Consider the following 12051-nt stretch of genomic DNA (forward strand, 5'->3'; position numbering starts at 1 on the left):
CGTCTACCTTCCTGCGGGTTTCATCTCCATCCAAGATCTAACATAACTATTTTAGTTGATCAAGAACTTAAGGCAATGATTAGATGGTCAGTTGGGCACGATTATGGTTGGAACTGAAGACTTCAGGAACATTGGTCACCAACCTTGTTCCTGGAGATCTCCGACCTGCATATTTAGGCGGGGGTGTCCAATCTTATCCGGATAGGGCCGGTATGAGTGCAGGATTTTAATCCAACCAAGCAGAAGCCATACCTGGCAGTCGATTGAAAGTCAAGATCAAATGATTAAACAAGTGGAATCAGGTGTGGCTCGTGGAAAACCTACAGCCACAGTGGCCCTTTGCAGATAAGATTGGACATCCATGTGTTAAGGGGGCAAAAGCACCTGCTGTATTGAGCCTGTGAAAAAAAAAAGTGTGTCCTAATAGATTTCTGCACTACAAACGGTCACTCACTTGCTCACACATAGAACAACGACAAGTATAAACGATTGCATTCGCTCTCTGCGTGAAAATATAAAACTCACCAATTTTCTTTATTTTCTATAGGATGTACACCAGTTGAGAATGGTTAAGAGCACACACGAAGGCTAACGTATGACAGATCGCATCACAGATGACAGAGTTCTGAAATAAAAAGTTCTGAATTACAAATCGATAAAAATAGCATTTAAACTCTAAACATTTGTAATGCAAATAGCAACATGTACAGATGCTTGTGCCACTTTATCAACTGTATGTGGTTGCTAATAACGTTTTCATCTGTACATGAGAATTTGTACAAAGTAAGAGCTCGATCATTTAATAATAGATAGAAGATAAAATAATAGTACATAATATGTACAATATTAAATGAAGCCATCGAGCAGGGGTGCGGACTAAAGGACACTTTGCAATGGTTCTGTTTCATCAAGAGACAAAGCCTCCAGAGATGTTCATTTAAAGCCGTTTAATGCTGAAAACAAGCTCCGGTTTGCAGAGGAAAGGATGACACACACTGTAGCAGTGCTCTAATGCACTACTTACTCCTTGTAGAGCACTAGTATATGGATAGTGGAAAAGAAAAAGAAAAAAAGAAAAGAAAAGAAATGCATTGGCCTTTAGAAACAGCTGAAGTTTGGAACAAATTATTGGTGACTGCTATTCTTTGACAATTAAAAAGACTGATCACTGTAGTCCTATATACAAACTTGCACATTCAAATCGAACAAGCTAATGCAAGCAAAAAGAACAAACAAACAAAAAAAAATACTTTCAATCATTTTGAACAATTCCCAAAGATATACAAGACCCCCAGAATGTTATGAGCCTCTCTTCAGCACATAATGGAAGTTCAAACAATGGCCCAGGTCTTTAACCTAACAAAAGAGATGAAATTACAAAAAAACAAAAAAATAAACCACACCAAAGCCTTTTGTCCTCTTTGGACACAATATGGACCATACTAGGTAAATGTGGCCTAATCTCTATTGTTCATTAGGTTACTCCACCATCCCGAGTCACACGGTGACTCCTTCAGCCGTTTGATAAGCCGTCTAATTAAACCCACAGTGCATGTTTTTAATCAAAGGTCACTGGATATGACCATCATCTTCTCCATCATCTAATCTGGAGGTATTTCTGTAACAGCGTATTGGTTGTAAATTAGAACACTTTGTGGCTTTTAGATCTTACATAAGCTTACAGCACTGTCAAACTTTCAGCATTTCGCCAACGTTGTCTACCAACTAAAAGGCACTCGATTTAAAGGCTTTGTTTTACTTTTTGTTGTGACAAACTGGTGCGTCTACATATCCATAAACGACCAGTCAGCGGATACGAACTAAACAAGAAACGCGCACAGCTTGTTCAAAGTCCGTTAGAGTAAACTCTAAAAGGACGTCACGAGACCCCTTTAATCTCGGCCTAAGGAAACGGATAATGCTAAAAACCATCCAAAATAGACTGCTGTTTGGAATGAAGTCCTAGGTGCATTCTCACCATGAGGGCAGCTCCAGGCAGTTCTTCCACCAAAAGTAACTCCTTGAAACAGCCATCACGGTCGATGAAACATGGACGCAAAAGCATCAAATCATTTACCATTGTTTGAACATCCACACAGTCTGGGTGAACTTATAGCCAGGTGTACTGAATAGCATCTAAAAAATATATTACAACAAAATAAATTGGCACAAGACCTAATTTCTACAGAGGAATATTTTCCTTTAGATATTCATAAAGGTTAGGAGCTTCCAAAAGTCTGGCAAGCTTATTTTAAAATTAAAATATATACCATAAATCTGCTCCTTTTGCCAAACAAACAGTGACACTTGGCTGACAGTCCCCATTGCTGGACCAGAGAACACATAAAACAAACAAATCACACATAAACGGACATGAACTACCAGTCTGAGGCACAAAGCTGGAGGCAATAGCAGCTATGTCCTAGCATTGAGGAAAAACAAAAGGTTAGAGATGTATACACATTTTCACCCAAAATCCGCACTCTCCCGTCTTCATGTGGGGCGAGAGGCTTTTGCTCAATTAAAACACAATGGTCAGCAGTCGCACCGCAAGTGCTCCTGTGCTGAAAATGACCCTAGCACCTACTATTTTAATGACAATGGTAAGTGATGAGGAGGGGGAAGTCAGTGCAGATGCATGTGACAAGAAAGGGAGAGATTTGTGGGGGGAAGGGGGGGGGACCACACAAAAACAAAACAGTACACCTGAGAAGGTCTAAAAATAAAAACTCCAGCGTAGGGGCACTGGCCGAGAGAGGGTCACTGTGGCTCTATATAGGAGCAGAGCTAAAAGTGTGTCCAGGTTTCCGGGTCACACCAGGCCATCCTGTGCTGCTGCCTCTGCTGCTGTGCACTGGGCGTGCTGTTCTCGGCCTCTGAGCTGCTCTGCTCCTTTAGTGGCCATCACGGGTGGTTATCATGTCCTCTGCACGTCGGTGAGTTTCCAGAGCCTTTACTGTGGACATGTCATGAGGAAGCTCCGATTTGCGACGCATTAACGGTCGCTCTTTCCGCTGCTCCCTCTGAATCTACAACACAAACATAAGCAGGCTGGTTTTAGTAACAAAAGAAGTGGGTTATCGGTCTGTAATGGTTAAGTGTGACATCACTACTTAATGGTATAATACGTCAAGTGTATTAACTACTAACTCCAGAGAACACTGAATGATGTCGCGAAAGCTGTGCTGAAAAACTTGACTAATGTTTGAACATGCGGGTTTACATTTCAAATTAAAAAGTCAAGCTTTTTTTTTAAACTATGCCCAAGATTTCTTTGTTTGCGATTGCCATCTTGTTAAACAGCAGCAAACATTAGGCTGGGCAATTTAATGTTACTAGGAAATAAGTAAAAACAAACATTAAAAATATTAAAATACTTCCAGACTACTGACTGACAAAGCAGTTAAAAACTGCTAATAACAATAATAAATCCACATCAGAGAGGAATGATCTCTAGGATTTATGATGTTATTCTGGCACTAGGTAGTGTAACAAAATTAGGAATGCGTGGGAAACGGAGTTAGGAGTACAGATAAGTGAGGAGTGTTGGGAACGTGCTATAGGGAGGATACAGTCTACCACTTCTTGTGCTCGTCTTGGACTTATACAGTTTAAAGTTTTAAACAGAGTCCATCTGTCCAAGTCGAGACTTTCTGTGATGTCTTCTACGTCAGGATACAAGTGTGATAAATGCCATGGCTCTCCCTGCCATCTTGGCCATATATTTTTCTTTTGCCCTGATCTCCATGGTTTTTGGTCTGGTTTTTTTACCATCATGTCCACTATTCTTAGGGTAGATTTAAAGCCTTGTCCATTGATTGCTGTATTTGGGATTCCTGATGACTCAGTTCCATTGAGCTCAATACAAAAGGATGTTATTGCTTTCACATCCCTTATAGCAAGACGTTCCCTACTGTTGCACTGGAGGTCTGCTAAATACCCATCTATCTCCCAGTGGCTAAAGGACGTGATGTTTTTTTTTAAAACTCGAGAAAATAAGGTATACGATGAAGGGTTGTACGGACAAGTTTTTTTTAATAAATGGCATCCTTTTATCGTATACTTTATGGAGTTACAGACAGTTCCCACTTAAATTTTTGTGCCTGTTGTTGGGTCTTATAATATCTATATAACCAGCAATAGTTATTGGGTAGCCATGATGAGCCGGGGGGGCGGGGGCGGGTTTACTTTTAATTTTGTTTTCCTTTGTTAGTATAAAATGAAAAAAAAACCTGTGACTGTTTACTGCTGTGTGTTGATCAATTTGTTTTTGTTTTTTTCTTCTCAATGGAATATCTGGGAAAGGGAGGGGAGGAGAGAAGAAAAAAGGTATGTTCAGCAGACATGTTTGGTAGACGTGCTCAGCAGAAATGTTCAGCAGAAATGTTTAGTTCAGCGGAAATGTCCAGCAGAAATGTTCAGCAGAAATGTTCAGCAGAAATGTTCAGCAGAAATGTTCAGCAGAAATGTTTAGTTCAGCAGAAATGTTCAGAAGAAATGTTCAGTTCAGCAGAAATGTACAGCAGAAATGTTCAATAAAAATGAAACTGGAAAAAACAATAATAAAAAACGTTATATATTTACAGTGCATCCGGAAAGTATTCACAGCGCTTCAATTTTCCCACCTTCTGTTATGTTCCAAAATGAATTAAATTCATTATTTTCCTCAAAATTCTACAAACAATACCCATAATGACAACGTGAAAGAAGTTTGTTTGAAATCTTTGCAAATTTATTAAAAATAAAAAAAAACAAAGGTACATGTACATAAGTATTCACAGCCTTTGCTCAATACTTTGTTAAGCACCTTTGGATGGGGAGCATCAGTGCACAGCCATTTTCAAATCTCTCCAGAGATGCTCAAGTCTGGGCTCTGGCTGGGCCACTCAAGGACATTCACAGAGTTGTCCTGTAGCCACTCCTTTGTTATCTTGGCTGTGTGCTTATGGTCGTTGTCCTGTTGGAAGATGAACCGTCGCCCCAGTCTGAGGTCCAGAGCGCTCTGGAGCAGGTTTTCATCAAGGATGTCTCTGTACATTGCTGCATTCATCTTTCCCTCGATCCTGACTAGTCTCCCAGTTCCTGCCGCTGAAAAACATCCCCACAGTATGATGCTGCCACCACCATGCTTCACTGTAGGGATGGTTTTGACCAGGTGATGACTGGTGCCTGGTTTCCTCCAGACATGACGCTTGCCATTCAGGCCAAAGAGTTCAATCTGTGGTCTGAGAGTCCTTCAGGTGCCTTTTGGCAATTTCCAGGTGGGCTGTCATGTGCCTTTTACTGAGGAGTGGCTTCCGTCTGGCCACTCTACCATTCAGGCCTGATTGATGGGAGTTCTGAAGAGATGGTTGTTCTTCTGGAAGGTTCTCCTCTCTCCACAAAGACATGCTGGAGCTCTGTCAGAGTGACCATCAGGTTTTTGGTCACCTCCCTGATTAAGGCCCTTCTCCCCCGATCGCTCAGTTTGGCCTGGTGGCCAGCGCTAGGAAGAGTCCTGGTGGTTCCAGACTTCTTCCATTTACAATTGATGGAGGCCACTGTGCTCATTGGGACCTTCAATGCTGCAGAAATGTTTCCGTACCCTTCCCCAGATCTGTGCGTCGATACAATCCTGTCTCGGAGGTCTACAGACAGTTCCTTGGACTTCATGGCTTGGTTTGTGCTCTGATATGCATTGTTAACTGTGGGACCTTATATAGACAGGTGTGTGCCTTTCCAAATCATGTCCAATCAACTGAATTTACCACAGGTGGATTCCAATCAAATTGTAGAAACATCTCAAGGATGATCAGTGGAAACAGGATGCACCTGAGCTCAATTTTGAGTGTCATGGCAAAGGCTGTGAATACTTATGTACATGTGCGTTTTTTTATTTTTAATAAATTTGCAAAGATTTCAAACAAACGTCTTTCACGTGGTCATTATGGGGTATTGTTTGTAGAATTTTGAGAAAAATAATGAATTTAATCCATTTTGGAATAAGACCGTAACGTAACAAAATGTGGGAAAAGTGAAGCGCTGTGAATACTTTCCGGGTGCAATATATATCTATTCTCAATGAGTGGTGGTATTTACCTGCGTAGCTTCTTCTTCTACTGTCTTTTTGAGCAGTGCGACATCATCCATTCCTATGCCGTCTGTTTCGATCTCCATTGGGCTACTCAAGCTGGTCGAGTCAATATACAAGAGGAACTGCAAAACAGGAATAAACCAACAATACACCTGAACATGATGTCGATGTGGGAGTAAAACAGCAGCTGAATCCTTTCAGTGATCTCTCACTAGTGCGGGATTGGCAAACGTGTTTGTGTCAGACAAACACGATAAAATAAGCCCCATACCACAAGTACTAGCTGAGGTCATGGTGTGGCCCTTGTGGGTAACCACCCCATTGTATTTTAAAAACTATGCTAGTAATGGTACATAACTTTTACTGAAGGTTTGACATAACGTTACTTAAATGAGCAAAACACCACAGTTTAAGATCATGTTTTTGTTACATTTTAAAAGTAAACCGCTGGAGATGCAAGATAAGAGCTTTGATTAAGGTTAGGGCAATACATAAGAGGTTAAAATTCCAATATGTTTAAGCCCATTCAGATGTAAATTAAAGCTACAAGGCTATAATGTAATTTCTAGGGGGCTTTTATTTATTTATTTAAATTAAGCAATACCTTTTAAGTCTTCCAAAGCATCAGAAAGAGTGTCACTGTACAAATTTTGTACAAAAAGACTGCACTGTATCTCACAGGTTTTAAAAAAGCCTTTCTACTCTTAGGAGGAACAATGACCTCTTAAGTACCTCTGTGAGAAACTGCATCAGGTTGCGATCAATCATTGCTGTGCATTTTGTCTTTACAAGTGAGGAACATAAGGAGAAGCCACTCACCTGGGGGTTTGACTTGGCAAGGTTTTCTATCTTTATCCAGGCTTCCTCGCGCTCTTTCCACTTTAGCTTCTCTCTAAAAGGCAAAAGAACGAGGTTTTGAGTGCATATGAGCAAAAAAGACAGAAGGAGAAAAAGTTGGGCATGTTCATACTTGTTTTTCTCTGCTCTGAACTGCTGTGTGCAGTCATCGAAGAGTTTCTGATTCATCTCCATAAAGAGCTTTAAAGCGTTGTAGATCAAACCATGGATTGTCCTGGAGGAATGGAAGACAAAATGATTTAATGTCTGTCCAAGCGTAAGAAAACTGCACAGAACAGAACAACAAACATCCTTTTAAACATATCAGTATAAACACGGGGGGGGGGGGATTAGCAGACCTTAATGATTAGAAAAAGCATTGTGTATTTAGCATTTATATCTATAAAGGGTTTAAAGCAGACATGTTTTTTCGACCTCATGACTTCGAATCTACTTACACAACTCAAAAGGGAATTCCATTTAAAGATGCCAGAAGAGGTCTACTGTAACAGAAATGTGACTCACTTGTTCCAGTGGGTTTTGGAGTTGCGGTAAAGAGATGGAAACATGATGGGCAGGATTCTGGCTGCATTGTCACTGATCAGACTCATGATGTACTCGTTGTTCCAGTAATACAGGGCCCGCTCTGCAACCTGTTGTAACAGAGCAAGTTGGAGCATGGCAAAAACAAATACACAACTACAAAAATGTATATTTCTAATGCCAATTTATATTCTATGGGCTAGGGCTGCACAATTAATCGAATATCGATCGCGATTACGATTTTGACGGCCCACGATTAAATGAACATGATCGACTGCGATATTAACGTTTAAAGTTCGTCCTCCGCTCATGGAAAACTCAGCTGCAGATCAAAATCAAGCGCTTCCTACACTTACAGCCAGTCACACTGAGCGACGCAGGGATGACGTCATTTTGTAGTGCCAAAACCCGGAAACGGGATTAGCATTTTAGCGCTCTAGCTGCCAGCTTCGCTTCGAGTTCCAGCGCTTTGCGTGTGGGGAAATCATGACACTAACATGATCCTAAATGGTACTACAGAGGTTGCCGGGGACATTAAACGTCATCACGCCGAACGGGGAAAAAACTTTGCAGATAAACTCAGGGCTCTACAGTGCAACAATTTCACTCGCATTTGTGATTGAAAAGTATTTTGTGTGAATGTGAATAAATGTTTATTCGCACCGGTGCGAGTGACCTGTTTGGCGTTGTATAATCCAATCGGGATAAAAACTACAGAAAGTCCAAAATGCATCTACACCGAGCAACAGTTACTTTCACAAGGCTTTTCATCTCCTCAGTCAACCGAACAAGTGTGGAAATACTGCAGAGAAGTCATTATGATGACGAGAGTAACTCTGTACATCATCTGCTTCAACTTCCCGATCTCACAACCGCCATCTTTTTTTGATCCCGCAAAATGACCTGAACCTGCGACCTGCTCGTGTTGACACAGCGGCTTCGGGCAGAGTAAATTAATAATAATGCTAACTCTACAATGGTTGTTTAATTCAAACTTCTTTATTACATAATTCCTCACCAATCATAATCGAGAGTAGCAACCGTTCAGTCTGTAAACATACAGTACACTGCCGCTCTCCTTCACTAACTCTAATTCACTTCATTTAAACTCATGGTTGCCAGATATCACTAGAAAAGTCAACTCCAGTTTCCATGTTTTGATTTAATCCTCCAAAACACAATATTATCAGCAGACATGGCAACACTGTACTGGGGGAACCGATCTAAAATAAACAAACAAAAATAAAACTACTAAAATGTAAAGACAGAAGATGTGCTTATTTATAAATACATCATTTAATATAAAAAATATATATTTTTAAAAATGAGAAATTAAATAATGTTTAATTACTATGGGTTGTATTTAATATCAATTTGACATTAAGCTTAGTAAGCTATTTCCTTAGAAGGCTATTAGCCTTTTTCCTAATATGGATCATTTTTGTGTTAGTCTACTTTTAATTAAGACTCTTAAATATTTTATATGCTTGTTTATTTATCAATTAACCAACAGTATTTCTCATTGCTATTATTTTAACTCAATTAACAGTGACCATGAGCAGAGAGCTTAAATTTAACTGTTTATGACAGACCTCCTGATTAAAGCTTAAATAAAAAAGATTGGTATCTGGATCGGTTTTGGTCATAAAAATCCTGATCGGTGGGTCCCTAATGAACACCATTAAACTAAAGCGCTTTGCATGTGACGGGTAAATGAACTCACCCAATCACATCCTATATGAGATTATTCAGATATCTACACAATATACACAGAGCGGTTCGAGAACTGACTCCAGCCCAGAACCATGACAACGGAAAATGTCTAATAGTGTAGCTTTAAATATATTTAAGAGGAGCAGACTTCAAACACTGAACATTGATGTTTATTGTATTTGTTTACAAGGTGGAACAGGTTAACGGTTGCTTTTTTTTTATTTTATTTATTTTTTTTTTATACATACAGTCTGTAAAACGAACTGAAAATATTAAATTTAGTTTATCAGAAGGTAAATTAATGTCATGGCTCACACTATGTTCCGAAATTCTGTCATAATTGACCAGCTCAAGTTTTCTCATGCCTACTTGTGTGTTATACTGTGGCATGAGAAAACTTAAATGTGAAAGTGTAATAAAAATATGTTGTCACTAAAAATCAATTAATAATCGTGTTAAATAATCGGGATTATCATTTTGGCCATAATCGTGCAGCCCTACTATGGGCAATTACTATTACGCACGACCACCAATTATCATATTAAAAACCGTGTCAGTGTAATGTATTCAATAACGAGCGGCTGTGGATCAGGTGGTAGAGCTGGTTGTCCACTAATCGTAGGTTTGGCGGTTCGATTCCCGGCCCACGTGACTCCACATACCGAAGTGTCCTTGGGCGAGACACTGAACCCCAGGTTGCTCCCGATGGCAAGTTAGCGCCTTGCATGGCAGCTCTGCTACCATTGGTGTGTGAGTATGTGAATGGATGAATGAGACACAGTGTAAAGTGCTTTGTAGAACTGCCAAGGTTAAAAAAGCGCTATATAAGTGCAGACCATTTTTTACCATTAAACCACATTAGAAAAACAAATCTACCTGCGAGGCCTCCAAATAAATCTGCTGAAACCTGATGAATTACTGTCAGTACAAACGTCAATAAAATGCTGGTCACGGCAGATACATTAGACGCCTCTACAACTTCAGCACTGAACAATCTGTTTCAAGTCTTCATTGAGCGAAACTTTTTTGTAACTTGGACTACTTAAAAAAAAATATCTCCTGGATGGATCAATAATGAAATTAATTAAATATATTAAATCAATTACATTTTTCTACACTAATTTACCTTTACTCAACGGTTCTGAAAATAGTGCAGACTGACCTGAAAGTGTGGACTGGAGACACATTTCGCCAGCTGCCTGAAGAGAGGCTCCATAACTTTGACAAACTCGGAGGGCTCGATTACATCCAGGATCTCCTCAAGCTCATTGAGGAACATCACCTCCTTTGGGCTGTGGGTCTTCGGCCAGTACTTCAGAAGAGCCATGACCACCTGTTGAAATTTCAGTCCAAAGATGCCAGTTTAAAAATATGCAGTGCAATAAAAACAACACCTAGAAGGAAGCTGATATACAGAAACAGAAAAGTGATCAAAATGGTAGCAATGAGGTGCTGACCATTTGTACAAAGTAATAATGTCTGCCGCATATAACGGAAAGAATCTTGAGGCATATATGAAAGTCATATTACCTAAAGAAAGGTAAGATAATCTTTCCGATAAAGCAACTTGACCAGCGTGCTAACAAACGAAGCAGCACAAAAGCTAGCATGAATTCATAAGTGTCACGTCATGAAGTCCGAGCATTCCATAAATATGCCCGTGTCTGTAGGAGTGTCTGTCTACAGGCAAGTCATGTTTTACTGCTTATTTAAAATAAGCGTCAGAAAGGAGGCTGAACGTACCGGCTCAGTGAGAGTGCTGTCCTTCTCTAAGAACTGTACCACACAGTACGCCAGCTAGAAACAACAACAAAAAAAAAAAAAAGCACACATTTTGCGATATTAAATGCATCGTTAGAGTGGTAGGATATTATCCTATCCTAATGCAAAACCCTGCAAGTTTACAGTCACTTCCCTGTGCAAATAGACATGCGTCAGCACAAAATGAACAGTATTACTGGCTTGGAGGCAGCAAAAATTCACTCATTAAGACACTGAAGTTTCTTGAGGCGATCAAAGTATGAACACGTAAAACATGTAATTTTATTGCCTGCCTCATAGGCATCATCTTGTTTAATGCTTTCATCCTAATGAGCCAGATTCATGCGGGATAATATAATAAACAACTCTTAGAAAACATAAAAAAGGCTATTCCTATCAAGCACTACCTCTCATCAGTGCATACTTCATAAACACATTTATTTAACATTCCACCACACTAAAAAATGTCAAATAAGAAGAAAAAAATTTTTTAAAAAATCAATAAAAGCAGAGGCAAAAAGATGAGCGTTCATACCTGCGGGTGGTAAACACTGAGAGACTTGACTTTATGCAAAGGCAACAAAACTTTCAACAAGAATATCTTGTGCTCTTCTTTCAGTGGTAAGGCAAACCCATTGATTATGCTGAAAAAAGACAGACATTAACTGAGCCGGTATAATAGACCTTCGTTGTAGCCGTTTCGCAATTCACACAGAAATAAAAAAGCAAAAACAAAAAAGAAAAAGAAGCATGAAAGAAGGCTGGACTGACAGGCAGAATCTCTCATTGAATACTTCCTGAAAAAACTTAAACGTATACACATACCTTCCTAATATTTCAAGTAACTCTGCTATTCCATTATGGTGCTCTGTTTCATAGATGAACCTGAAATGACATCCAGTAGCATTACTAAGACATACTAAATACAAAACACAAAGAGTGCTTAAATATACGCGTATTCACATGTACAAAACCCACCTATAGAATATGTTATTAATCTGCTTCCTGATGTAGGCCCGGAGGCCTAGGAATTTGCCATAAATGCGATGCAGAGTGGTTTTCAAGAAGTCTCTTTCTCTGGGGTCTTCACTGTCAAAGAGTTCTAAGAGCTGAAAATACACCCA

General features: G+C 39.6%; 1 protein-coding gene across 3 annotated transcripts in view; it reads right to left on the reverse strand.

The window, feature by feature from the left end:
• Positions 1–932: 932 nt before the first annotated feature.
• Positions 933–12051, reverse strand: part of ppp2r5cb (protein phosphatase 2, regulatory subunit B', gamma b) — a 35799-nt gene continuing 24680 nt past the window's right edge. For 2 of the 3 annotated variants that reach the window (XM_053614398.1, XM_053614399.1), the window contains 10 exons: positions 11906–12036; positions 11753–11812; positions 11463–11571; positions 10910–10963; positions 10329–10499; positions 7436–7563; positions 7044–7145; positions 6893–6965; positions 6079–6195; positions 933–3029 (listed from right to left, as the gene is read on the reverse strand). In XM_053614398.1, coding sequence (XP_053470373.1) covers positions 2895–3029; positions 6079–6195; positions 6893–6965; positions 7044–7145; positions 7436–7563; positions 10329–10499; positions 10910–10963; positions 11463–11571; positions 11753–11812; positions 11906–12036 — 1080 coding nt within the window. In that variant the 3' untranslated portion in view covers positions 933–2894. Of the gene's footprint in view, positions 3030–4232; positions 4297–6078; positions 6196–6892; positions 6966–7043; positions 7146–7435; positions 7564–10328; positions 10500–10909; positions 10964–11462; positions 11572–11752; positions 11813–11905; positions 12037–12051 lie in introns of all 3 variants that reach the window. The other variant, XR_008384685.1, reaches the window with a different exon arrangement.

The sequence above is a fragment of the Ictalurus furcatus genome, chromosome 25 (genome assembly GCF_023375685.1).
Source record: "Ictalurus furcatus strain D&B chromosome 25, Billie_1.0, whole genome shotgun sequence".
Classification (NCBI taxonomy): Eukaryota; Metazoa; Chordata; class Actinopteri; order Siluriformes; family Ictaluridae; genus Ictalurus; species Ictalurus furcatus.